At 54.0% G+C, this 24,425-nt stretch overlaps 1 protein-coding gene and 1 long non-coding RNA gene across 2 annotated transcripts in view; both read left to right on the plus strand.

The window, feature by feature from the left end:
- Positions 1-23,992, plus strand: part of ZNF516 (zinc finger protein 516) — a 122,036-nt gene extending 98,044 nt beyond the window's left edge. The window contains exons 4-7 of the mRNA XM_040479518.1: positions 3,011-4,471; positions 11,574-11,678; positions 12,517-12,584; positions 20,067-23,992. Of these exons, the coding sequence (XP_040335452.1) occupies positions 3,011-4,471; positions 11,574-11,678; positions 12,517-12,584; positions 20,067-20,126 (1,694 nt within the window). The 3' untranslated portion in view covers positions 20,127-23,992. The remainder of the gene's footprint in view (positions 1-3,010; positions 4,472-11,573; positions 11,679-12,516; positions 12,585-20,066) is intronic.
- Positions 12,592-18,168, plus strand: LOC121032777 (uncharacterized). The gene is made up of 2 exons (XR_005791468.1): positions 12,592-13,720; positions 13,953-18,168. It is a non-coding gene; the product is annotated as an uncharacterized LOC121032777 (long non-coding RNA).
- Positions 23,993-24,425: the final 433 nt, after the last annotated feature.

Consider the following 24,425-nt stretch of genomic DNA (forward strand, 5'->3'; position numbering starts at 1 on the left):
CACTCTGTGCGCCCACGTGCTCACGCGTTCATGCACCTGTTTTCACACATACACACCTGTTCACTTGTGCACCCATGCATGGGCATGTTTTTGCACGCACACACCTGTTCACGTGTGCACATGTGTGACTGTGGCAGGAATTACTGCCTCATGTGGCACTGGATATGTGGACGCAGGGTGGGGACTGAGGCGCGCTTCCTGGGGGCCGTGCAGGTCTGGCCACTCTGCACCAGGACCGTGCTTGGGGACAGGGTGCCCTGGCGGGAGGTCACAGCTGCAGCCCCCGCAGGCAGGAGACCAGTGGTAACCCTCGGAGCCTCTTTCTCAGCTGCAGACACTATTAGCCTGGTGGTCAAGGTTACAGGCAGCTATTTATGGAGGCACATCAGGCCCGGAACTCAGAACCCATCGCCCTCCGTTTAAGCCTAATCAAGTGCTCAGGGCAGGCTGCCCACCGAGGAGGTGTGGCTCGTGGAGCAGGTGGCTGGGGATGTGCAGGCACCCTTCATGCCCGGCGGGTGTGGCCTGTGGGAGGTCCACTTCTAGGTGAAACGCCTGTGAGTAAAGTTGGAAATGGGACTAAAGGACCCGGGCGCAGAGACCTGAGTCCCGCTTCCCTGGGGCCCCAGCCCCTCTGTGCCTGCTTTTGGTCTGGATGCCCGGAAGCTTGGCAGCCTTGAGTGACCCCACTGGCTTGGTGGGGGCAGCTGTAGATACAGAGGTCGCAGTGGGCTGGGCCTTCTCCACGGTGACCCGGGGGTCCCCAGCCCTGTACCTGAGGAACCTCCCTAAGAAAAGGGCTCCAGGGGTCATGACCATGGTCTCCTGGTTCGAAGCATCACCTGGCTCCTGGGCTGCTCTCCTGCCCCCTCCTTTGACCTCATATGGTCAGTGTCCCCATCCTGAACTGCCCTCCCCCTCCTGCGGTTGGAAGGCTTTCGGGAAGGAGTTCCTTTGCTCCGTGACTGGCTTCCTGTGACAACAGCTCTGCCCCCGCCCCCACGATGGCTTTGATGACCTTTGATGACCTGTGTCATGTCACGTGCGCCTCGTGTTTTAGTGTCTTGCTCAGAGGTTCTGGAGGTTCGGTTGTGGTGTTACTTCAGCCCTTCTGGGAGCGTCAAGTACGGGGACTTCGACAGGTGTGCTTTGCAACCCCTGCAGAGGTGCAACATCAGTTTGCACCGGCCTCCTGTTCCAACTTAGGAATTTGACTAATGGTCTTCGGCGTGTGTTTTCATAAATCCATGTCCCTTTCACACAGGACAGACGAGGCCCCAGCCCCTGGCATTTCTCTCTTTGAAAATTTGAAAGTGATTGTGGCATTCTGAGTATCAGTCCGAATCGAACCAAGGCCACCAGGTTTCTGTACGTTTACTCTCCCGTTAAGTGCCCTTTTGTCCAGAGATTCCCAGGGCTGCTCAGCGCCCTTCCGAGCAGGACGCAACATACCCGACTTGGCTTCAGGGTTAGCATTTTGGAGCCGACAGGAATCTGAACGCTTATCCCCGCTCGGTCTTACCCCCTCACCTGTTCTGCACACCACGACATGCCAGTCACGTTTTTTATGTGGACGTCATCCTTGAAAATGGCTTAAGAGTGGCTCACCACCTCCTAACTGAAAATGAACATTTGGTACTGTTCCCCTTCAGAGCTGTGTGAAAATGCGTCCTGTGAGGGGCGCCTTCCTGCTTCCGTGAAGATCCCTTTGAAATACTTTTTTTTTTTAATGCCCGTTCGATGGGATTCCTGAGTCTTAGAAAATGTTTAAAGAACGTATTTTTGCAGATAGATCCCTAGATTCCACTGGAATGTGTAAGTCTCTAAAAACTCTTTCTCCAAGACCAGCAGTATCTAACCCTTGTTAGAACACCTGACATCATAACCCACCTCCACTGTGACGGGGCTCCAGGGAGATAAAATCCCTCTGGTGGTGTGTCCGCCTCTGTACTTCGGGAAGTTTTAAGACATCCAGACACATCGGTGGCTTTCCAAATGTTGACTTGCGTCTTTCAGTATGTCCGAAGTCATCCTTGCAAACGTAAAACGGAATTTTTCTCAAGTCGGATTGAGTTGCCTTGGGTTGTGGTCTAGTCTGACTCGGCAGAAGCGTTAGCACCTGGGGTCCAAAGGTCACGGAGCCCAGCTCCCAGCTGGTGGTGATTCCCAGTGCAGCCTGGCCGGGGACGAGGCAGGCCTGCCAGTGACAGGGCGTCCACGCACACCCTGCTTGTCTCTCTTGCAGGAGCATGGCAGGTGGGAACTCTAGCTGCAGAGCTCGGGGTCCCCATCCCGGGTGCCCCCCTTCTCTCGGACACCCGTCCCGGGAAAGGCAGGGACGGATAGCTTCACTTACGCTCCCTTCTCATGCCTCTGAAGGCAAGCTTCTGGTGCCAAGGTTGTGGACTTGAACATTGGACCTCATGAGAGAGAGTCATAGGGACCCTTTCTGGATCAGTCTGAAGTCAGCCCGTAGCGTAGACATTTCTGAGGCAGCCACGGGATCCCGTGGGCAAAGTGAGCGGTGTCCCGGCCCAGCCTCTGTGTTGACCACAGGCTGCATATCAGTCTGTCCGGGTCTTTTTGCCTAAGCCCACAGGATCCCTAAACGTGCCTTCAGTTAGTTCTTTGACAGTCATGGGAAGCCTTGTGCTATTAGTGAGTGGTTATTTCTTGCTTTTTGATGTAACTAGTTGTCCTCTGTTAACTAGTAACTGTGTAGTTACAGCTAACTAGACTTTATTTCTGCTTACAGTCTACTGAGTCACGTAATCAGTTGAAGAAAGAAACCCCACCCCGCACACTGTCCTTTGGCCCTTACATTTGGTCCACTCTTGATGGCGCTGTGGGGGGGTGGTGCGCAGCCAGGCTCCAGAATCACGCAGAATTGCTGAGGACCAGCGCACCCGGTGCGCGAGGGCCACAGGGCCTTTGAGCGTGCTGCTCTGGGTGTTCTCGTTCTGTTCTGATGAGAGATGGTAACTTCACGTTTTACATTTTGGTCCTCCAGGGGGAAAGCCTCACCGCTGCTGCTTTTCCGAAGAGGTAGCTTCGACTGTGCTCTCCAACGGAGACCGGACTCACGCACCTGGAAGTAAGGCATCAGAGACACATAGCGGTGAGCCCGGAGCGGGGAGCGCAGCTTCTGTGTCCGCACTTGGAAACAGGAGCAGAGATGCCTGCAAGAGAGCAGAGCAGCCGAGGTTTTCTGTGGACTTAAAGATGCCTGCGTTTCACCCAAAGCGGGAGGTCCCCACCCCCAGGGACACTGCAGACTTCCCTTCGCTTTCGGACCAGACTTTTCCAGAAGGAGATCTGCAGCTCTCGTCCGAGAGCCCGGCTCACCACCCGAAAGACAAGCTGTCTGACTTGCACACTAAGGAACACGCTGGGGGCGGACGGAGGGGGCCGGCCGCAGACCTGACCCCGCTGGACCTCAGTGACAGGTCGACCCGGGATGACCCCGGCCGTAAGGAGCTGGCCTCCTCCCTGCAGGCCGCGCTGGCCGTCCACCCGTGCCCTTACTGCAGCCACAAGACGTACTACCCCGAGGTCCTGTGGATGCACAAACGTATCTGGCACAAGGTCAGCTGCAGCTCCGTGACCCCCCAGTGGATTCCTCCCAACGGTTACAAGAGCATCAGGAACAACTTGGTTTTCCTTGCCCGGAGCGGACGCACGGGGCCCCCGCCTGCCCTCGGGGGCAAAGAGTGCCAGCCCCTGCCCATCGCTCGGTTCACGCGCACTCAGGTACCGGGCGGGGCGCCGGGGCCCAGAGGCGGTTCCTCGCCCCTGGGCGTGACCACGAAAGCCGCTCACCTGCCTAAGAGCAAGGACGGCCACTCCGGGGGCCCCTGTGCGCTTTGGGTGGCCGGCCCCGAAGGGCACCGACAGGCCAGGCCTGGCCACCACGGCCCCGAGCAGCACGGCGCCCCCACGCAGCTGCCCCTGCCCAAGCCCAGGCAGGAGGCCGGCCCCCGGCCGGGGCCCGCGGCGGGCGGCGGTGGCTTCAGCCGAAGCGCCACCCCGACGCCCTCAGTCATCGCCCGGGCAGGCGCCCAGCCCCCCACCGGCAGCAGGCCGGGGGACAAGTGCGGCATCCCCCCTGCGGGGGCCGGCCTCGGTCCCCCAAATAAGCACAGTGCCCCGGACCCCCCGAAAGCCAAATTCGGCCCTCAGCCTCAGGGCCAGCTGCACGTGAAAGGTGACGGGACCCCCGCTCTACCTCCCCGCGAGCCCCCCTCCAAGGCGGGCCAGGAGCTGCGGCCGCCGGCCAGCTGTGGAGCGGGCCCCGGGGGGACCGCGGCCTCGCCAGGCCAGCCCCCGCTGCACACCAGCAAGCAGGAGCCCGCATCCGACGGCCACGAGAAGCGCCTGGACATCCTCAATATCTTTAAGACGTACATTCCAAAGGACTTTGCTTCCCTCTACCAGAGCTGGGGTGCCAACGGCCCTGCACTAGAGCACAGAGGTAAGATGCGCGGGCCCCTTCCCAACCCCCGTGTGAGCATTGTCACCAGGTCCTGGGCTGGCCTCTGGAGGAGCCTCCCCTTAGGAGGTGACGCCGCCTGCCCGGCTGTGATCGCAGAACAGAGAGGGCGGGGCACGTGTGTGCTTCCTTCCGCCCCCTGCCCCCCCCCCCCCAGCCCTGCCCGCTAGGGTGCACGTGCCTGGTGCTGTGGGCATTATTTACCTGCCGCCCCCTTCAGGGCTTCCCTCCTGGTGATGTAAGTTGGAAATGCTGAAGTTGGACAGGGGCGGGCAGCCTTGATGCCCCTCACGCCCTTTGTCTTTTTATTTTATTTTTATTTTCTAAGGAAGCCCTGTGCCCAGCATGAGGCTTGAACTCACGCCCCCCCGAGATCAAGAGTCACACGCTCTACTGACTGAGCCTGCCAGGCACCCCTTCCTTTGTCATTTCAAACAAAAAATCAGTAGCTGTTCATTGTCCCTTTTCTTTCAAAAGATAAGAGATAAGATTGTTCATTTAAAGTGACTAGTTAAAAAAAATTTTTTTTAACACTTATTATTGAGAGACAGAGAGAGACAGGGCACAAGCAAGAGAGGGCCAGAGAGGGGGAGACACAGAATCCGAGGCAGGCTCCAGGCTCTGAGCTGTCCGCACAGAGCCCGACGTGGGGCTCAAACTCACAAGCCGCGAGATCTTGATCTGAGCCGACGTCAGACGTTTAACCAACTAAGCCACCCAGGCGCCCGTGAAAGTGACTATTTTAAGTTTTATTTCTGCACGTAATTAAAAAATACGTATCAGGTCACTGGCATTAGTGAGCAAAGCCCTGCAGAGTATGAAGGTACCGTGTAACGTTTGGGGGACGGGCTTGTGCTGAGATTCCAGAAGAGACAAGCCTTCAGTGGCCGTCTTCCTTTCCTGCCAGTGTCTGGGTACCGACACCTCCTCATAAGGGTAATCAGGAACAACTGCCGAGCACACCGGTAGGATGCCCTCGTTCCTGATCGTGAACTGCAGGTAGCTGTCACTTAACACTGGGGAATCTGAGTACTTGCTTTCAAGCACCCGTAGCTGGGCTTTCAGAGAGCCGTGCAGAGCTCTGTCGGTCCGTTCATTGCCCGTCTTTGAATTGCGCATCGTGCGCCTGTAACTAAAGTAGGCCAGCGTCAGAAAAGACCTTTTAGATCTGGCCCCTCAAATCCCAGAAGCTGGAAGCACTTATGGGGGGGGCGTGGTTCAGGTTTCGTGGCAGCTGGGTCAACAGTGATGCCCCCGAGTCTGCTGTGTGACATGTCTGTGTGGTCGTGGGTGCCTGGCCGGCAAATGTGGGTCTCTCCCCAAGTTCCTGGTTTTCCCTGGGACTTGGGAGCCTGTCCAGATCCACAGGCACCATGGGGCCATCTTGGAATGACGGACCGTGCCTTCGGCTCAGGAGGAAAACTAACGTGTTCCACGGCTCACTGATGTGGCCGGTGGAGTCCGTGGTGGAGGCTGACACCCGTTTCTGCGTGCTCAGAGCCAGTGCTTCTGGTGAGCTTCCTAGAGTGAAGCTAGTGGCCTGGGTGCCCAGAGATCATTGAGACAGACACACTGCGTGCCCAGGTGCTTACCCTGTGTCTGTGCACGATTCTCCTCCCTGCAGGCACAGGTGCTCTGAGCTCCAGGCGGAGCTGAGCACTTGCCCTCTGGTACCAGGTGGTAGAACAGAACGCGGATACTGTGTGGCTTAGCTTTAATTTTTGTGTAATGTTTATTTTTGAGAGAGAGAGAGAGAGAGAGAGAGAGAGCGCCAGTGAGTGGGGGAGGGGCAGAGAGAGAGGGAGACACGGAATCCGAAGCAGGCTCCAGGCTCCGAGCTGTCATCACAGAGCCCGACGCGGGGCCCGAAACCATGAACGGTGAGATCATGACCTGAGCCGAAGTCGGACGCTTAACCTACTGAGCCACCCAGGCGCCCCACATTTTTACATGTTAGATCTCAGTTACGCGAGCTTCTCACAATCTCAGCAGTGTTTTCCAGCATTGTAGGTGATTTGCTATGAAATGGAAGAATAATATATTGGTTGACCTTCAGACCTGGTGGCAACCCCATTTCTTATTTTATTTTATTTTATTTTATTTTATTTTATTTTATTTATTAACGTTTATTTATTTTTGAGACAGAGAAAGAGAGAGCATGAACAGGGGAGGGTCAGAGAAAGAGGGAGACACAGAATCTGAAACAGGCTCCAGGCTCTGAGCTGTCAGCACAGAGCCCGATGCGGGGCTCGAACTCATGGACCGCGAGATCATGACCTGAGCCGAAGTTGGACGTTTAACAGACTGAGCCACCCAGGCGCCCCGGCAACCCCATTTCTTTAAGGTTTGGGTTTTCTCGGATCCCAAAGCCGAGAAGTTTTAGGCACCAGGTGGTGGGCGAGTCCCAGTGGGGACCTGTGTTCTTGGGCGTCCAGTCCTTACCTGTGACGGCAGCCTCCAGTGCCATGAGCCGGAGGCTCGCACGGCTGTTCCGAGACCTTCCCTCGTGCCCAGACCTGTAACGCATCACGTCCTGCACCTGCCAGTCACGCCTAGCGAGTGGTATTCCTGCCTCCGTAAAGACCCTTCGTGTTGCCTGTGGGTCCGTGTTGGCATTGTGTCCCCACCCCCACAAAAAGAGTGGAAGGAGAAGTGAGTTTTAAGGTAAGGTTTTGAGAATTTCAGATGACAAAATTTGAAGTATGTGGTAGCCTGAAATGTCTTCCTTTTCCTTAAAAAGTAAAAAAAAAAGTTTTTAGAATTTTTAATGTTTATTTATTTTGAGAGAGAGAAAGCAAGCAGAGGAAAGGCAGAGAGAGAGGGAGACACAGAATCCCAAATGGGCTCCAGGAACTGAGCTGTCAGCACAGAGCCTGACTCGGGGCTCAAACCCGTGGACCGTGAGATCATGACCTGAGCCGAAGTTGGATGCTTAACCGACTGAGCCACCCAGGTGCCCCTTAAAACTTTTAAAATAAATGGTTTTAAGGTTTTTGGGCAGAGAGAGAGAGAGAATCCCAAACAGGCTCCACACTGGAGCCTGACGTGGGGCTTGATCTCATGACCCCAGGATCATGACCTGAGTCTAAATTAAGAGTCGGATGCTCAACTGAACCACCCGGGTACCCTCAAATATTTATCTTTTAAATATGAAAAATGCTAAGTTGTCCATAAACCACATGCCTTCCTGGATTCCTTGCTCTTGGCAGTGTGTGTCCTGAGACGTAGTCAGGTGTCAGTCAGCAGCTTTCGGGTGTTTAAGTTGACCCCGATTTGGGTTTCCTAAGGGGAGTATTTTAAACTAGCTGTAGTTCCTCGGAAAGTGCATTCTTAGAACCATGGATTCCCAGGTTAGGGAAGTACTGAGATCGGTTCCTCTGGGTCCCTTGACTGGTGTCTGTGTGGTGGCCTCACACTTTGACAGGATGCCCAGGGTGGGGGCCCATGCTCCCCTGCACAGCCCTGCCCTCTGGGACCCCCCCCACCTTGGACTCCTCCCCTGCATGGCCCTGCCCTCTGGGACCCCCCCCCTTGGGCTCCTCCCCTGCAAGGCCCTGCCCTCTGGGACCCCTGCCCCCACCCCGGGCTCCTCCCCTGCACGGCCCTGTCCCCTGGGTGCCCCCTCGGGCTCCTGTCACAACTGCAGGGCCAGCCCGAGCTCTCCCTCACGAGGGCCTGTTGAATCTTCCACGCACCTCTCTGGGCCTGCTCCGCGCCCTTCCCGGGATCCCTTCCTTGGCGGCCCCTCCGGCGCCCTCGCTGGCTCCTTTCCCTTCCTTGAGTGTTCACGTATGGCTCTCGGAGTGACGCAGCGGAAGGAGATGAGCAGGCCCGGTGCGGTCCGACGGCGAACAGAGTATTGGTGTTTCCTGTTAGGGAGGCTGTACTCCAGCGGCGGCGGCCCAGAGAGGAGCGCCGCGCCCCCAGATTACGTTCCTGACACGTGGCCGAAGGTGCCAGTGACGAAAGCTTCGGGTGTCTGTCCTGCACCTGTCCCTGGACACTCGTTGCTCTCGTGGGCTGTCCGGTCGGGTTTTGCGTCACGAGTCTAGGATCTTTCATCCATCTTTGTGCAGAACGGTCTCTCCGGCTTGTCTTACCCTCCGAGTCTGTCTGCACGTTTTGGGTGGCATTTTGTGGTCTGATGCCTCTGCCGCGCACCTTCCACACAAGGGACCTCGGTGAATGTACCGCCGGGCACCACCTGCGGTGGTGATGCAGCAGGTCTCCCGAAGGAAGAGCGACCCATCTGTGTCGGCCTGCAACGTTTGTGGCCGCCAGTGGGACGCAGGTTTTTCAGCGCTTGCGATCTGTGCACACAGAAAACGCTGCTGTCAGGAGATGCCCCTAAGGAACGGGTCTCTTCCTAAAAAGTAAAAACTTCTCGGAAGTTAGGGAAGAGGATTTCTCAGAGACCTTTCCCCTCTGCGCGTTTTGACGGAATGGAATGGCGTGTGTGTGTGTGGAAATGAACAGTCCGGAGGCCCCGCCAGGAGAGGAAGGATGTCATGTGACGATAGTCATTGTCACTTCCCGGAGGGACTCACACTAGCCCTTCAGGTGGGAAACACGCTGCGTGTTCCAGAATCGTTCCACAGCGTGGCCGTGGGGGCTGGACGCCTCTGTCCATGTCGTAGGAGTGCTTTTGATGGCAGAGTAGGAATAAAATAATAAATTGCCTGTGTTTTCACACTTGTGGCCAGTCTGTATTATCTGATAATACAGATTTTGGAAAAAAACACGAAGACAAGAGAAAGATTATTCTAGGTAGAAAAATATGGAGGTTGAGTCAGGTCTCTCTTATTGGGGCTTAAAACCATCACATACACCAAGGACACACAGACGTGGTGATGGAAGTCTTGTGCTTCCTGTGTTTGACTCTTGGTAGAGTCTCTAGAATCTTTCCCGTCTCCTTTCCTCCTTACAGGTGGGCGGGTATGCTGGGGTCTCTGGAGCAGAGTCTGCGCGGGCCTCCGGAAGGTTCCTCTCTCCCTTTGGCTCGGGTCTACTTTCTCACACGCTGTCAGTTTCTAGGTCAGACTGTCAGGGCTCTTTGCTCACCAGGCAGTCGTTAATTCCAAGGAAGTTTATAACCTTTGGATCAGCTCAGAATTTTGGAGTAGCTTGGGCATTATTATTGACCATAAAGGGAACGGGTCTCTTCCTAAAAAGTAAAAAGAAAACGATGTGGCCAAACGCACGGGAGGACAGCGTGTGTGTGTCCGTGAGTGCGTGTGTGTACTTAATTCAAGGAAATCAGGTCGGCTGAACACAAGTGCTGTGTGGTTTTTTTTTTCCTGCTACTTTAGATAGGAAATCGGCAGCTAAAAGCTTTACCTACAAAAAGGTACTGTAATGACTTAGTGCTTGAAGACGCAGGTGCCATGTTCATCGTTAGAATCGCCTCGAACTTGCCATCCCGTCACACATGGGAGACTCCACACCACCAAAGTGATTGTCAGAGAAGGTTCTCGCGGGGCTCGACTGGGTGGTCAAGAAGGAGAAGGAGTGGGTGACAGAATTGCTTTAGACGTTGAGTTTTTTCCGGGCCAAACTCAGAGGGAGGAAAGCAGTTCTAACAAGGCATGTGTAGTTGGCCGTTGGCAGAAGTCGATGGTGGGGATGCTTCCACGCTGGCTGTGTGTTCTCAGAACTGCATGTGTGGGGCGTCTGTCCTGCTCTTGGGTCCAGGACGTGCACAGCCCTCAGGGACGGCATCTGGGGACACACAGTGGCAGTAAGGCGACGGCCAGCACCCGAGGTCACTCTGGCTGTACTGTGCTTCCCACGTTGACAGCGGCTGGGGCGTCCTGTCGACCTCGGTCAGTGCTCTTTCCTTGGTGACCGTGGGATGGATGTGGGCCAGAATGTGTCATCTTATTGTCGCGTTCCTGAATGAGGAAGTGGGGAATTGAGAACTCTGCGGGCAAGTTCTTAAATTGCTCGAAGACCCGTGTTGATGTCTTGCCGAGTGAGAGCTGTGACTTGATGTGCCTGCCAGCGCGTGCCTGTCTCTGACGATCATCCCCTCGCACGTCATCCGCGGCATCGAAGTGATCGTGTGTCCTGTTTCTCTGTTGAGGCACTCTGAATTCGGGCAGCAGCGAGAGTTTGCTTTCAGCTAATTTGATTGAGACCATCTGTCATCCTTTTCACTTGGCTTTTGCGCTCACATATCAGACTTCAGGTCCGGAGACGCCCGGCTGCGTGGGCGTCCTTTGACGTCAATCACGTGCTGCTCCAGGAGGGACTTTCTCGTTGCTGTTTCTGTTTTCTGTGTTGCCGCCGGGTTGAGCCCCGTGAGGAGAGTCGGGGAGAACCGGGGAGAGTAGGGGAGAGTCAGGGAGAACGGGGGAGAGTAGGGGAGAGTTGGGGAGAACCAAGGAGAGTAGGGGAGAACTGGGGAGAGTAGGGGAGAGTCAGGGAGAAAGGGGGAGAGTACGGGAGAGTCGGGGAGAGTAGGGGAGAGTCAGGGAGAATAGGGGAGAGTAGGAGAGAACCGGGGAGAGTCGGGGAGAACCTGAGAAGGTCCTTGGGAGCCACTTCCCCTCCGTGAGCTCTTAGCCTTTCTTCGGAGGGACGTCCCCTGGCAGGAAAGGCGCAGACAAGTGAGGGTCGTCTGCACCCCGTTTCCCACGGAAGGGAATGTGGGCCTGGGGCCGTAAGTCCTGCGATTCCCAGGTGTGCCGTCCGTCTCGGCCCCGGAGGGCGTGTGTGGGCACAGGTGAGGGGCCGGTGGGCCGTGTCAGTGGAGCAGCGGGAATAGGCAGCCAGGCCTGTGGCCTCCCTGTCCCCGAGGCGCCAACCCCACCAGCCTGCCCAGGCTGCCGAGCGGCCGTGGATGACGGGAGGGCATCTGGTCGCTCGGAGGCCCCGCTGGGGAGCAGGTGTCCGGGGCCGTGATTCTCGCTTCCTGCCGGTCCCCCGTGTGGCCGGCTGGTGGCAGAGCCTGGGGGACGGTGGTGGTCGTCAGCCGGGCCTGTGGCGCCCCCTGTCACACCGTTAGACAGACTGATGATGCTTTCCTCTCGCCCCTGCCCTGCCACCGCCCCACCCGACACCACCCACGGCCACCGCCGCCCAGGGACGCTCCGGACGCAGGCCCGCCAGGGAGACTTCGCGTGCGCGGAGCGTGGGATGTGCTTCCAGCAGCCCGGTCACCTCAGGGCCCCCACGCGGACCCACACGGGTACCCCACCTGCCACCGGGCCTGGGCCGCCCATGGACCCCAGGGAGGCGCTGGGGAGCCAAGCCGCCTCGACTGTGGCCGCGGACACCGACACGAGAGGCGAGAGGTGACGCCTGGTCCCATTGGTCATGCGCCAGACTCTCCCGTCGGGCGCCCGGGGCGGTGCCCCCTTGGCATCCGAGTGTCTCATCAGAGACAAGCCTGTTTGCAGGTGTCCTGTTTCTATTAGAGAGCAGGGTCCTCGGAAACAAACATGCTAATGAATTCTGCCGCCACCAGCACACGATGTCACGGTGCCCCTGTCAGCGTGCCACACGGCTGGGAGTTTGTCCTCCTTGGTGCTGACCGGTCGCCACGGTGGGGACCCAGGGCCTCTCCCCCGGTCAGCGGTGTGTGGCCCTGGGACCGTGTGTCCCCAGCTCGCCTGAGACCGCGTGTGCCTGGAGCAGTGTGTGGGGACACTGCCCAGCACAGGGGGGGTGGGATCTTTATCAGAAGTGTGAAGGACGCATGCACCAGCCATTGTGATGCCGAGTGACAGAGGCCAAATGGTGAGTGATGCGGGGGAGGGTCCGTTTGCACAGACCCTGGGAATTAGTCCTGGCAGTGGTGGCTTCCTTCGCCAGCGAGGTCGGGATTGCAGAGGGCAGCGGCCCCGGCAGCACTAGCCCGGTCTCTTCGAGTGAGTGTTGAAGGAAAATTGGTGTTTTCCGGCCACAGGCGAGGCGCTCGTGTCTCTCGTGTGAAAGCGCTTTATCATAACGGCCTCGTTGAACGCGGCGTCACGAAGAAGCGGGCACACGCCTGCGCTAACGCCCCCTTGTCCCTTGTCCCACAGTGGTGTTTGCGCCTAACGGCCCCCGAAGTGCTGAAGCCCACGCCCCCTCCGCAGACGCCCCCAAACAAGTAGGTCTTCCGATTAACTGGATGTCGGGCTTCACTGCGGTGCTGGGAAGAGGCGTGCTGGGTGCTCCTCGCCAGGGCATCCGGCGCTTTCTTACGTCAAGTGTAAATAACGTTACGTTGCTTTGATTCAGAGCACAGCCCTTCCGGGACAGTCTGTGGGCGATTGACAGACGCTGACGGTCGTCGTGGCCATGAATTATGTGGACACAGCAGGTCCGTGGCTCCTCTTGGTCTTGTTGGGGGTGAGGGAACTGGGGGAGACAGGTGGCGACTGGGCACACGAGAAACACATGCTTTTCTCCCCAGATGTGTTTGCATAAATTTGTTGGCGGACACATTTTGCCCTGTCCTTTTTCCACAGCAGTACTTTTATACTCTCCATGAGCAGTGCTCTGCTGGGGGTGGTGCTCCTCAGCTGCGTCCTCTCCCTGAGGCGGTGCTCCTTCGGATCTCCCATGAGCGGTGCTCTGCTGGGGGTGGTGCTCCTCAGCCGCGTCCTCTCCCTGAGGCGGTGCTCCTTCGGATCGCCCATGAGCGGTGCTCTGCTGGGGGTGGTGCTCCTCGGCTGCGTCCTCTCCCTGGGGCGGTGCTCCTTTGGATCCCCCGTGAGTGGTGCTCTGCTGGGAGACACCACGGGCTGTCTTAGAAGGTCCCATGTCCTCACACCCTCCCCGTGGATGATTTGCGACCAGAGCAGGCGTCCACACCCTGTCGGGGACGGATCAAGCTCGTGGCTCCGGTCCCGTCTGCGGGACGTATGGCTGTTGAGATCGGTGACGGGGACTGAGGTGCCAAGGGCATCTCAAGAGCCTTTCTGGTCTGTTTCTCTGGAGGGGAAGGTTAGCAACGGAACAGCTTTACAGGGTCGCTGCTATAAGGACAGAGCTGACCTTAGAATGGACGCTACCTCATCAGAGGTTTGTTTTTGTGTTTTCTGGCAATTTTGAGAATTCCTAGCTGTTGCTCGGAGCCTTTTCTTGATGTCTTTGACAAAATGCCTTGTCACGTGTTACAGGTTTTTAGTAAGTGATTTCTGTCTCGATAAAACCTACAGTTCTAGCATGTATGGAACTTCTGTCATGATGCTCTGACAGTTTATGAACTAGGTAACATCTCTCTGAATCCGAAATTAAAAGGTTGGGGCGCCTGGGTGGTGCAGTCGGTTAAGCGTCCGACTTCAGCCAGGTCACGATCTCGCGGTCCGTGAGTTCGAGCCCCGCGTCAGGCTCTGGGCTGATGGCTCAGAGCCTGGAGCCTGTTTCCGATTCTGTGTCTCCCTCTCTCTCTGCTCCTCCCCCGTTCATGCTCTGTCTCTCTCTGTCCCAAAAATAAATAAACGTTGAAAAAAAAATTAAAAAAAAAAAAAAGGTGTCCGTACACATGTGACCTCAGTCCAAATTAGGTAGCACTCTCCGTTTTAACAAATAAACCTCCTTGTGACAAGAGCCACTGCGATGTGTTTGTGGGATGAATAACAACAAAGTCACACCGTAAGTGGAGAATTACATATCGAGATTGTACCTGGAGTCAGTCCAAAGTGTTCCTGTGCACATAGGTGACCCGTTAAATCTACCGAAGACGCGGCTTTTTGACGAGAGTGTCTGGCAAGGGGTGGGAAGCGCCAGGCAGGTGTATGAATAACTCAGCGAGATTCTTCAGGAATGAATACACCTGAGTTTGTTTGCTGCGTGTTGATTCTGCTCAAGCCTCTTAAAAATGCTTCTGTCACGGGGAGAAATAGATCAACAAAGCGAATCCCTAAGACTGTACTTGAAGTTACTTCTGTGCCACTTGGAGTTGCGCTGAGAACTCCTAGCAATTGTTCCTTCCTCATCCTTGATTGTGAGCGAGAAAAGATTTATTTCTGTTGTTTCTTTGTCTCTGTAAACTCAGGTTCTGCTGTCTTACGCTTATTACTAACCGGCCTGTTGACTTCGGGTCCACGGAGGTGCAGGGCTGTGGTCTTAGGACCTGAGCAAGGCCCTCGGTGGATCAGCCGTCCTTCCCTCTGGCCTGGGGACGGCGCTCGCCCAGGCCGGTGACGCTGACGCCACAGTGATCTGCCTCTCCCTCTGTGGCAGCTAGTTTGCGGTCATGGCCCCTGCTCGTCGGTTTTGTCCTCTGTTAGATTTAAAGGAGCTTTTGTTGACTAATCACTGAATGTTCTGGTTCTCTAAGGAAATTCTACTTCCTTAGCAAACTTTGGAATTTAAGAATTCCCAAGGAGACGTGTCTGCCAAGATAGTTGAAAACTACGTCGGTCCCAGAGGTTTAAGCCTTCGTATTTTTCTTATCCTGTAGCTTCCGTACTTTAAAAAAAAACCACAATTGCCGCGCTAGATTTAGGGTATGCTATAGGTCCTGAGGCTGTCTGGAACGGGAGTCCTTCAACTTACCCAGTCGTGTTCTTTTCCACGTTGGGTGTGCTTTGCCAACGTGAACTGATATAGGAGTCCCGGTCTTCTCCTGGACACTTCAGAAACTGTGGATTATGGGTTTTCTTTTTGTTTGTTTGTGTTTTTAGATCCTGCACTGTCCTGTATTCCTGCAGGAGTTCTATGATGTGACACAGTTGATGGACTTTTATAGATGCTCATCATGGATGCGAGTTCTGTTTTCAAATAGCCGTTTACTCTTGGCTGACCGTGTTTCCTGAGCACCTACCACGTGCCAGGCTCTGTGACACAGAGACGACCCGAATACTGGGCAGACAAGGTGCTCCTCTGTTTCTTAAGGTGCAGGTGGTGGTTTAGACAAGAAAGCAAGGCAAGGGGGCCAGTCGGTGGGGGTCCTGGAACCCAGACTGGGGCATCTGGAAGGCCGTGCAGGGGCAGGGGCTGCCCGCAGGAGCCCCCCGGAGGGTCAGGAGCATGTTCCGTGAGAGGGGCCTGGGAAGTCCGGCAGGACTGGAGGATGGAGGGCGTCCTCTGGGCCCTGGGGAGCCCCGAGCAAAGATGGCATTGTTGGTGCTGTGTCTTGTGTTGCGACGTTCTGGACAGGCGGCTGAGCACTGCTGTGGGGGCGCGGGGGCTGATCGGTGAGAGACACGGGGCCCTGAGGTCGGGTGCGGCTGGGAGAGAGCAGAAGGGTGTTCTCGGGCACCGCGGTGGGACGTGCGCAAAGGGAAGGGACCCAGGCGACCCTGGTTTTGGCCGCAGCCACCGGCTCTCAGGAGCAGGCCTGCCCGAGGCCGCAGCTTGGCAGCGAGAAGCCCGACGCACCTGGTTCCAGGTCACGTCTGAGCCAAGGTTGGGGTGCCTCCTGGGGTTCCCGCCAGGGATGTCCAGCAGGAGAGCCGAGTATGTGGGTCTGACTGGGGAGGAGGAGATGTGTCTTTAACAGCTTCCAGCATGGACGTTCGGCGCAGATCAGCCAACTCACTTTTGGGGAACTGGACGCCGTAGACGGTGGAGATAGCGGGTTATGCAGAGCGGGTCTCTCCGCCTGACTCCACGCAGGTCCGGTAAGGTCAGGACAGCAGCACGTACTGTGCTTGGGTGGGAGTGACCACGCCGGGGTAGAGAGTCACTTGTTACTGTCCGTTACTCCAGAAACGACCCTGTCCCAGGTGACCGGAGGAGCCTCGGGGACGGGTGGGTGTGCGCTGCTGACGCACGTGGACCTGGGGGATGCGCACATTCGCGCCCGTCGCCGATGAGCCTGCTCGCAGACCGTGCGAGGGAACCAACCTCGATGGCCGTTCTCTTCCCTTGGTGTCTCCCAGCTCTGTCGGGACCTTGGAAGGGCTCTTGTTCCGTCTCGCTTTGTTTCGCAGACTGGTCGTTCCTTAGACAGAGGATGTGTCGTTTGAGAGAAGCCTTGCCACGCAGACGTAGGGGCCTGGTTTGTGGCTCTGGGCTGGGAGGACCTCGTTTTACATCTGCCACCATACGCCGGCCGCCCTTGCTTTGCCTGTTAATGTCTGGGTTGTCTGTGTTAGGAGATTGTGACAAGTCCTAGCGTACTGTGCATCCGAGTGAACCGCTTAACAGGCAAGAGGTCCATATGCCAAAATGGGTCTGGTGCAGTTAGGTCAGAGTGAACAGAGACTCTAGGGAGAAGGGAAATTGTTTTCTTTTGCTATGTGTCTGACAGCAGTCTGTTTCCCGCACGCACGCTGGTTAACGGGCCTTCCTTGCTCCCGTAGGCCAAGTGGCAAGGATTCCCGGATCCTTAGAGGCTAAAGATGTGGGTTAAATGGAAGAGTTTCCAGGAGGAAGCTCGTGGTCACGGGATCTGTTCTGCAGGATCTTCCTTTGGCATCTGCTGTCGCAGGAGCCTGGGTTCTGGAGGTGCAGGGATCTTCATGACCGGAACATGGCCGAGGCGGTGGGGTAGTTCTCCCCCTCCCTCAGCAATAAAGGCCCCCGTGTCCCTTCTGCTTGTCATGTGATTTAAACTGCAGGCGTCAGGGAGCTAGTATTCCAAGCAGAATTGTACACGAGAGGAGAGCTGCGTGCCTATTGTCACCTTCAGGATCTTTGTCAGAGCTTTCGGTGACTCAGTAAATGTTTAATTTCTAGTAATCACCGATATTCATCAGTAGGAAGAGCATGCTTTGAAAATAATAGGCTGAAATATGGGTATCGTTGTCCCATGGATGGTAGGAGGACAAAAAAAAAAAAGAACCTAGGAGGCTTTTTGTGTGTGTTGGGAAGAAATTTTTTTTCCATTATGTTGTTAAACATCAGAAATGAAAATAATATTTAGAATGAAGAAAAATTAACCCTCTCTCCCTGCACTCACCTGGCTTTTGGATTTAAAGGACCAGACTGACTTTTGCTGAAATACGAAATCTGGTGTTTCAGTTTGTTTAGGTTTCTTGCCAGAGTTTAAAGACTACGATTAATAGTTTATTTCTTATTATTCTAAATGTTATTTTAAAATAGTTAAGCTGGAGAGATAATTCCATTAATCAAAATACCAGGAAATGAGAAAATAAATGGCAACCTAATTTATCTCATTTTTGGCCACGGATGTTACGACGCAGACGATGGAGAAATCACGTCGCGGGCGTGTTTGAGTCCGTGTGGAATCTCTTGTCGTCCGACTTCGAGATTCTCAGCACCACGGATCGAATTTCAGAATTCAGCGCATCTGTCTAAGCAATTTTGTTATTCACAACACCCAAGCAGACATCTTAAAACATGTTACCCATTTTTCTGTAAGTGGAGCCTACTGTGAAAAGTTGTGACTATAGTGAGTGATTTGTCTAAAATTACGCACCGTAGCGTGAGCTCCTGCCTGCGGGGGTTCGTTGGGTGGAGGTCCTGGTCAGTGAGGTGCTGTGTGTGATGTTGTCATGCATTGGGCGCTATACTGCGTGTCTGATGCAAGTCTTGTCCCCATCTGTCTGAAGGGTGAGAGATTCATGTGTGTGTGGGGTTGGGGACAGGCTTTTTTTGTGTTTATGCCATTAACCCCCACACACGAGGGCATGTGCGTTCCCTTAGCTTATAAAGACAAAAGGGAAAACCGTATGGCTTATCAAGTTCCAGAAGTCCGTCTCCACCCCTAGAACATCAAAATGCCCTAAAGAAGGATACTTCAGTGTTACTGAAAAGCCCACAATTTACACGGTGGCCAAAAAAAAAAAAAAAAGCCCCAAATTTTCTATAAACCTGCTTCTCCTTTTCTGAGTACTCTGTCTTGTAGGAGGGAGAAAGCAACCTGTGTGTGCGCTGAATTTAAGTGTTTCTGGGATTCCTTGCTTCTGTAGCTACGTTTCCCCTTAGCCCGATTTCTCGGATGAATTTCATTCATTTCCTAAAAAGCCTGAAGGACAGCTGTATGACATAGTAAAATGTTAGTCCCAAAGAATCAACAAGTAAAAATGACTCCCTAAAAAAATGAGATGCTATTGGAACATATCCCTTCAATTACAAAGCAACAGTAGGCATCTGTGTGTCTAGACTTATGGACTAAATTTCACAACCTAGTTATTAGGGTTATCCAGATTTTGCAGTCTTTTTAAAATACACATTTTTAAAACTTTCTGAGCTCTGGAATTGAAACCTTCAGCCCTTGATGTAGGGAGGCCCATCTTCCTGCTAACTCTCTAGTGGTATTTTGTATCTGCCCAGGGCAAGTGTGTGTTTTCTGGCCCCAAGGAGAAGTCCAGGTGGCCCCTCCGGGGTGTGGCCTCTGTTGTGTGTACAAGGTCCAGATGGCTTGGAATCGCCAGCAAGTTTGTTTGCTACATACAGTTACTCCGTAGAGACTTCCAAGGCCAACCCCCTAATGGCTAACAACCGCTCGCTCCCGTTTTGCTCTGGGCAAACCCAAAGGCCGTTTTCCTTCCTTGAATGCATCTAGAATCAGTTCTGAAAGAACCCTGTTGATGACTCTATCCGCGGGGTGATGTCGCTGGGCAAAAATGTGAAACCGCTTTCTCAGTTTCCTGCAGGAAATTCACCATCTACTGGAGGGAGTTCAGTTACGGTTTCCTGCCTTTCAGATCAGCTTCTGTTCGTACCCCTGTGCCCACCCCAACCGCCCACCCCCACGTTTTCGTCGCGTGTCTTTCTGACGGCCTTCAGACTCGACTGGGAGATGTCACGAAATGTAGGGCTGGTTTTAAATGGGAGTTTTCTGCCGATATTCGAGGAAGAGAAGCACTTAATTTGCTGTGTCCGCCAGCCCCTCCCCCCCAACTTGTTTCTAGGGCTCCTGTAGGCGTCGCTGGAAACCGGTTAGAATCTCGCTCCAGTTGGTGCGTGCATGTTAATTTCCAGCGGCAGGTTTCACTTCATCACGACTTTAGCTGAAGGTTAATGCAGTTAAGTAAGATTAATCTTACTGTTGTTTTTGTCCTCAGATCCTAAACGCCATTGTTCAAATAGCGACGCCTCGCGTGTCATTTGAGAGCCTTCTCTAAAAGCCACGGGCTCACATTCATTCCCATTTTTAGCCTGCAGTTCACTCGACTTGAGAATGCCCCTTCTGTTTTTCCAACGTGGTGATTATTTATGGAAATTCGGTTCTGACAGACCTACGTGAGAGCTGTGCTGTTCTCTTTGTGTTTGTGTGGCCCGATTCAGCCTCGTGGTGGAACTGTCATTCCCCCCGCTCCGTACTGCGACATTCTGCTTTTTTTGGAACCCTCGCCCAATTCCATCTGGCCACCTTGAACCTTTCCTTCAGAGCTGGTTCAGACGCTGTTACTGGCCTTCCTTACATGCGAAACAGAGAAGCCTAATGATCCTCTCTGAGCCGCTTTTGGAAACGATGGTCCAAAGCGGCCTCTGCAGGCGGGAGGGCACAGTTAGATCCCGCTCGAGTAAAGTGAGTTACCGCCGACGTGGGGTGGGGGTGCGGGGTCGTCGGGGGGGGGGGGGGGGGTCTCCGGCGGCCGGACGGGGTTGCCGCGTGCAGGTCATCGTTTGCGTTCTTGGGTGTTGGTGAGGAAATTAACAGGAAGAGTGCACTTGGACCCCAAGAGGCAGAAATGAGCTTTTCTGTTGTCTGCTTTTTCTCCTCCAGGGGAGAGACCGTTCTAACCCAGATACCGTCCAGACAGTGCCTCTCGGAAAGGGAACCTAAGGACGCGTTTCCAGTGGACCCCGGTGCCCCGTGACCGCCGTGAGCAGTCCCCTGGTGGATGACCGACAGTGACCCCGACCGCCCCGCCGAGGACAGCCACCGGACTCCCGACCGGACGCCGCACAGCCCGCAGCGGCCGCGCGGCCCTGGAGGCCGACGGGAGGCGCCTGTCCTTGAGCGACCTTGAAGGATAAACGAGGACGGGCCTCCCTGCAGTGACGCGTGCCTGCTCTCCGCGCACACGTGTGCTGTGCGCCCCAGGCCCGTATTTTCCTAGACCAGACGGTGGTGGCGGCGGGCACGCTGGGGCACGGGCGTCCGCGTCGGAGACAATGGAGGGGGACTCGTGTGCGCGTGGCAGAGACCGAAGAGGCCGAGCGCCGCGTCGAGGCGGCCGGTGCTCGCGGGGCGGGGGGGGACTGGCGGGTGACGCGCGGACGCGCGGTGGCCGAGCGGAGGCCGGCGGAGCGGTGGCGCCGCAGCCCGGCCCTGTCGCGGCGGGTGTTTAAAGTAGTCCGCGGAGGACAGGAAGGAGGTGGCGCCGGGGACGGCGGGGCCCGTGACGAGGGCCTGACTGTCCGGTGGCCTTGGGGGGCCCGTGCGCGTTACCCCGTTGGCTCTTTTCGTCCCTCCCATCCCTTGTGCTCGGCCAGCCCGCGGAGGAAACACATCTGTGGGAGGACGTACGTTCTGCTTCGGCAAAGAGCTAGTTAAACACTAAGAAAAGCAGGCTTCTTTGTTTATTCTCAGGACCTTTTTGTAACAGGGCTACACTCTGTAAACTGCTCACGAAGGAACTGCCTGTCTTCACGAATGCTCCAGCCACTGAACCCCCCCCCCCCCCGGTCTACACCCGTTTTAGTGATGGCAGGAGAATCCCTGAGCAGCTTTGGGGGCCCTGGTGCTCTGGAACCTTCTTTTCCCCCTCCCTCCCCTTCCCGTCTGTCCCTACACCAGCCCAGCAAGTCGGTGTCTTTTCTTCTTGGGCCCGGGGCCCTCCTCAGGATGAGTTCCTTCATTCCCAGAACGTGGAGGTCCCCAGGCCCGTGGGTGGGGGCGGCTTTATATACCTCTTCCTCAGTCCCGCAAATGCAAGTTTTTGTGGTGGGGGTTAAGGCCCGTAACAAAGGATCTTAAACCGTGCAGTGTATGCAGTTAAAATTGTATTCCACAGATATAAATATTTTCTTTTCCTGTTACCGTGACACTGTGTGTGATGGTAATATTTCTGAGAGTTTCAGATTTTTGCACATATGATTTTATGCATTATCAAAAGTTACTGCTGCCTTGAATGAAAATGTTCTGTGAAATTTTTTGCAAAAGCTTTACTAGGTTTTTTTTAATTGTGAAATTTTGTAAAGGCAGGAAATGGATTAAAAACAAGCATGCTAAATATATTTTTCAAAAAAGCAATAATTTTACATGTACAGAAATTATCCTAACCTTTAATACTGGTGAGAGCGACAGTTTACTTAATACAGTAATGGATTCGTGCAGTTTTTTGTAGGAAACGGGCTTCTGATACAAAGATTTGTTGAAACGCGTGCGCGCGCACATACACAAACCCTGACGTGTGGTTTTCCTGTTCTGATGATTTGTTGAATTATTATTATATTATTATTATTGTTGATGTTGTTATTAGTTAATGTTTGGTTCTGGATTCTACTTGTTACTGAGTTTAAATTACTTGACGGTTCAGGTTACCTTGTGACACTTGCAGATCATGGAACGTAACTGGCTAGCTCACATACACACGTGTGTGCACACACACGCGTGTATACACGTGTATGTGTATACAGGTGCACGTGTGTGTGTGTGTGTGTGTATGTAACTTTCTTACTTATTTTTTCCCGATGATTCTTGCACCAGAATGATCTGTTGTGTTGGTGTAATTGGGATGTCCATGAAGATACCGTTACGCAGCTGGAATAGACCGTTCTGTAAAGTCGTTTTGAGCAAAGTTGCAGCGACACATTCCTCTGTTCACCTTGGAAGGCAAAATGCCTTTTTGTTGACTTATGTTTGATCACTTTGATAGCCTGGGTCCCCAAAGCGATCAATTCTGCATTTCGTTTTCTTGGCTGAACGTGAGCAGTGACGGTTCAGGAATGCACAGGGGCTAGTGACTCAGTCCTGTCTGTCTCTCTGTGTCCTAGTTATTAAAAGCAACTCTGTTCCCAAAGTGACACGGGAGGAAGTGTCGTGTCCGTTCTTACTGTCCCAGAAGCGGCACGCCGGGGCCCAGCTGGCATTCGGAGCTGGAGGGACCCTCCCGGGAGCCGGCTTCCCGGGGGCACCCGGTGGAGAGAGGGGCGCGTGCCTGGGGCCCCGTTGAAGAGCGCGCAGCCAAGTCAGCTGACGGAACTGTGCGTGCGTAGAGTGCAGACGTAGGTTTCACGTGACTACACAGACGTCTAGGACCCTCCGAGGAAGCCGCCCTCCAAGGCAGGCGCACCGTTCTCGGGCCTGACTGTGGTTTCTTTCTTCCACTGGTCATCAGTATTGTGTTGGTTTGTTAATGCGTTTATGTCAGTTTGGCCATAGTATTTAATATGATTTGTGTTTTCTTATTTATTTAGCCAATATGTTTTGATTCGCTGTTTTTCGAATGATAATTTCCGCATGATCTCTCCTGTAGGTCACCTTCTGACTGTTACAGACTTCTACTACCTCTACCGATCTGCTGTTTCCTTGTTTCTCAACAGGATTTTTACAGTGTTGGCGTCTAATGTAACTTAGACAATAAAGGGTTTGGTTGTCTACACTGCAGCTTCTCGGTGTATCTCCCCGCCCCCGCCTGCGCTCTCGCTGCTCCCGGCGCGGCTCTGTCCGTCTGGCTCTCCTTCTCGCCCTCTCCTGCTCCCCGCTCACGTCTCTTGCCCGTTGTTGAACTCAAATAACACATAAATAATAATGAGCTTCTAGGAATCTTTCAGGTTATTCACTCATATTCCTTAATTTGAAGAATGAACATGTAAATTCTCTGAAAAGTCGGCAGGCAAGCCTCTTCTCTGGAAGACGGTCCCCTCTTGTGCCATTTCCCTGCCCGGTTTCCGAAGGTCTCTTGGCATCTCAGACGGATACGTTGCACCTTGGTCTAAACACAGCACAAATGTTCAAGGCAAGTGGATTTTGCCTTTTCAGTTTTGAAAAGTATTAAGTGCTTTGAGAGGTCCCTCCGATATTGACTCATTTAGTTTTTAAACCAAGAAAGACACTGGTTTCCTGCAAAGAAGGTACTCTAGGAAGTCACTCTGGCTGATGATTAAACGTGGCCACTGGGTCAGGTCAAGCAATGTCAATTTTGACCAGTGTGTCAAGAGCCATCTTCAGACTTGGCCACTCTGTCACGGGTTATGTAACGTTCTAGAAACATCTATGTAAGGGGGCGCACACACACACACACAGATATAGTGACTTAGCACTCGGTTAGGATGGCTGTAGTGTGGAATGCGGAAGTAACAGGTGTCTCTCTGGTGTTTCCCAGGGAGCTGGCTCAGGGAACTGTTTGTTCTTCCCACTGAGAGAGAGAGGGAGAGAGAGAGAGAGAGAGAGGGAGTAGCTCACAGGGTAAATATTGCACTTTCTGTGGAAAGTGACAGCGCTTGTCCATCTGTGCCCGAGGATACTACACCCCCTGGATTCTCATGGCCACGTTCTCCTCACCAGTAATCCTGCTTCAACGCAAAACAAGCCATCGCCCGCCAAGCCCTGAGAGGCTTCCGTAATGTACAGAAAGGAGGGACTGTACTTGCCTAACTTTTCCTTCCCACTTTGCAGACGAAGGAGCGTATGCTGTTTTACTGCTTTTAACTTTGGTGAGTTCTAATTGCAGAACGTTTTGTTCACTGAGAAAAAAAAAAAAAATCACAGGCCAGGACGTGGAGAGGTGGTTTAAGTGCCCTCCAGAGCCCCCCGTGGGCCTGCGTGACGGGACTGAGGGAGGCTGTTCATTCTTCATCAACTTTGCTAATTAGGCTTTGAGGCAGTAAAATGCAAAAGACCATAGAATTTGTATTTCTTTTTTTAAATACAATTTATAACATTATATTTTGTACTCTTTATATTAGAATTTGTAACTAGATTGATGTATTTAACTCTATTTCTGAAAAAAATAATTCAATGTTTCAGTTATGTGATAAAAATATTTAGATAAAACATATTCATTCTATTGGAATTTGAAATCAATAAAAAGATCTTGGAGTTCTTGAGAGATTTGTAAGACCTTTTTCCCATATTTCAGGAGGTGGCTTAAATCCTTTGACTGTCTTGATCTGTGGTTTTCTATTTTTTTGGAAG

This window comes from Herpailurus yagouaroundi, unplaced genomic scaffold (assembly GCF_014898765.1).
Source record: "Herpailurus yagouaroundi ecotype Mexico unplaced genomic scaffold, PumYag 142, whole genome shotgun sequence".
In the NCBI taxonomy this organism is placed as follows: domain Eukaryota; kingdom Metazoa; phylum Chordata; class Mammalia; order Carnivora; family Felidae; genus Herpailurus; species Herpailurus yagouaroundi.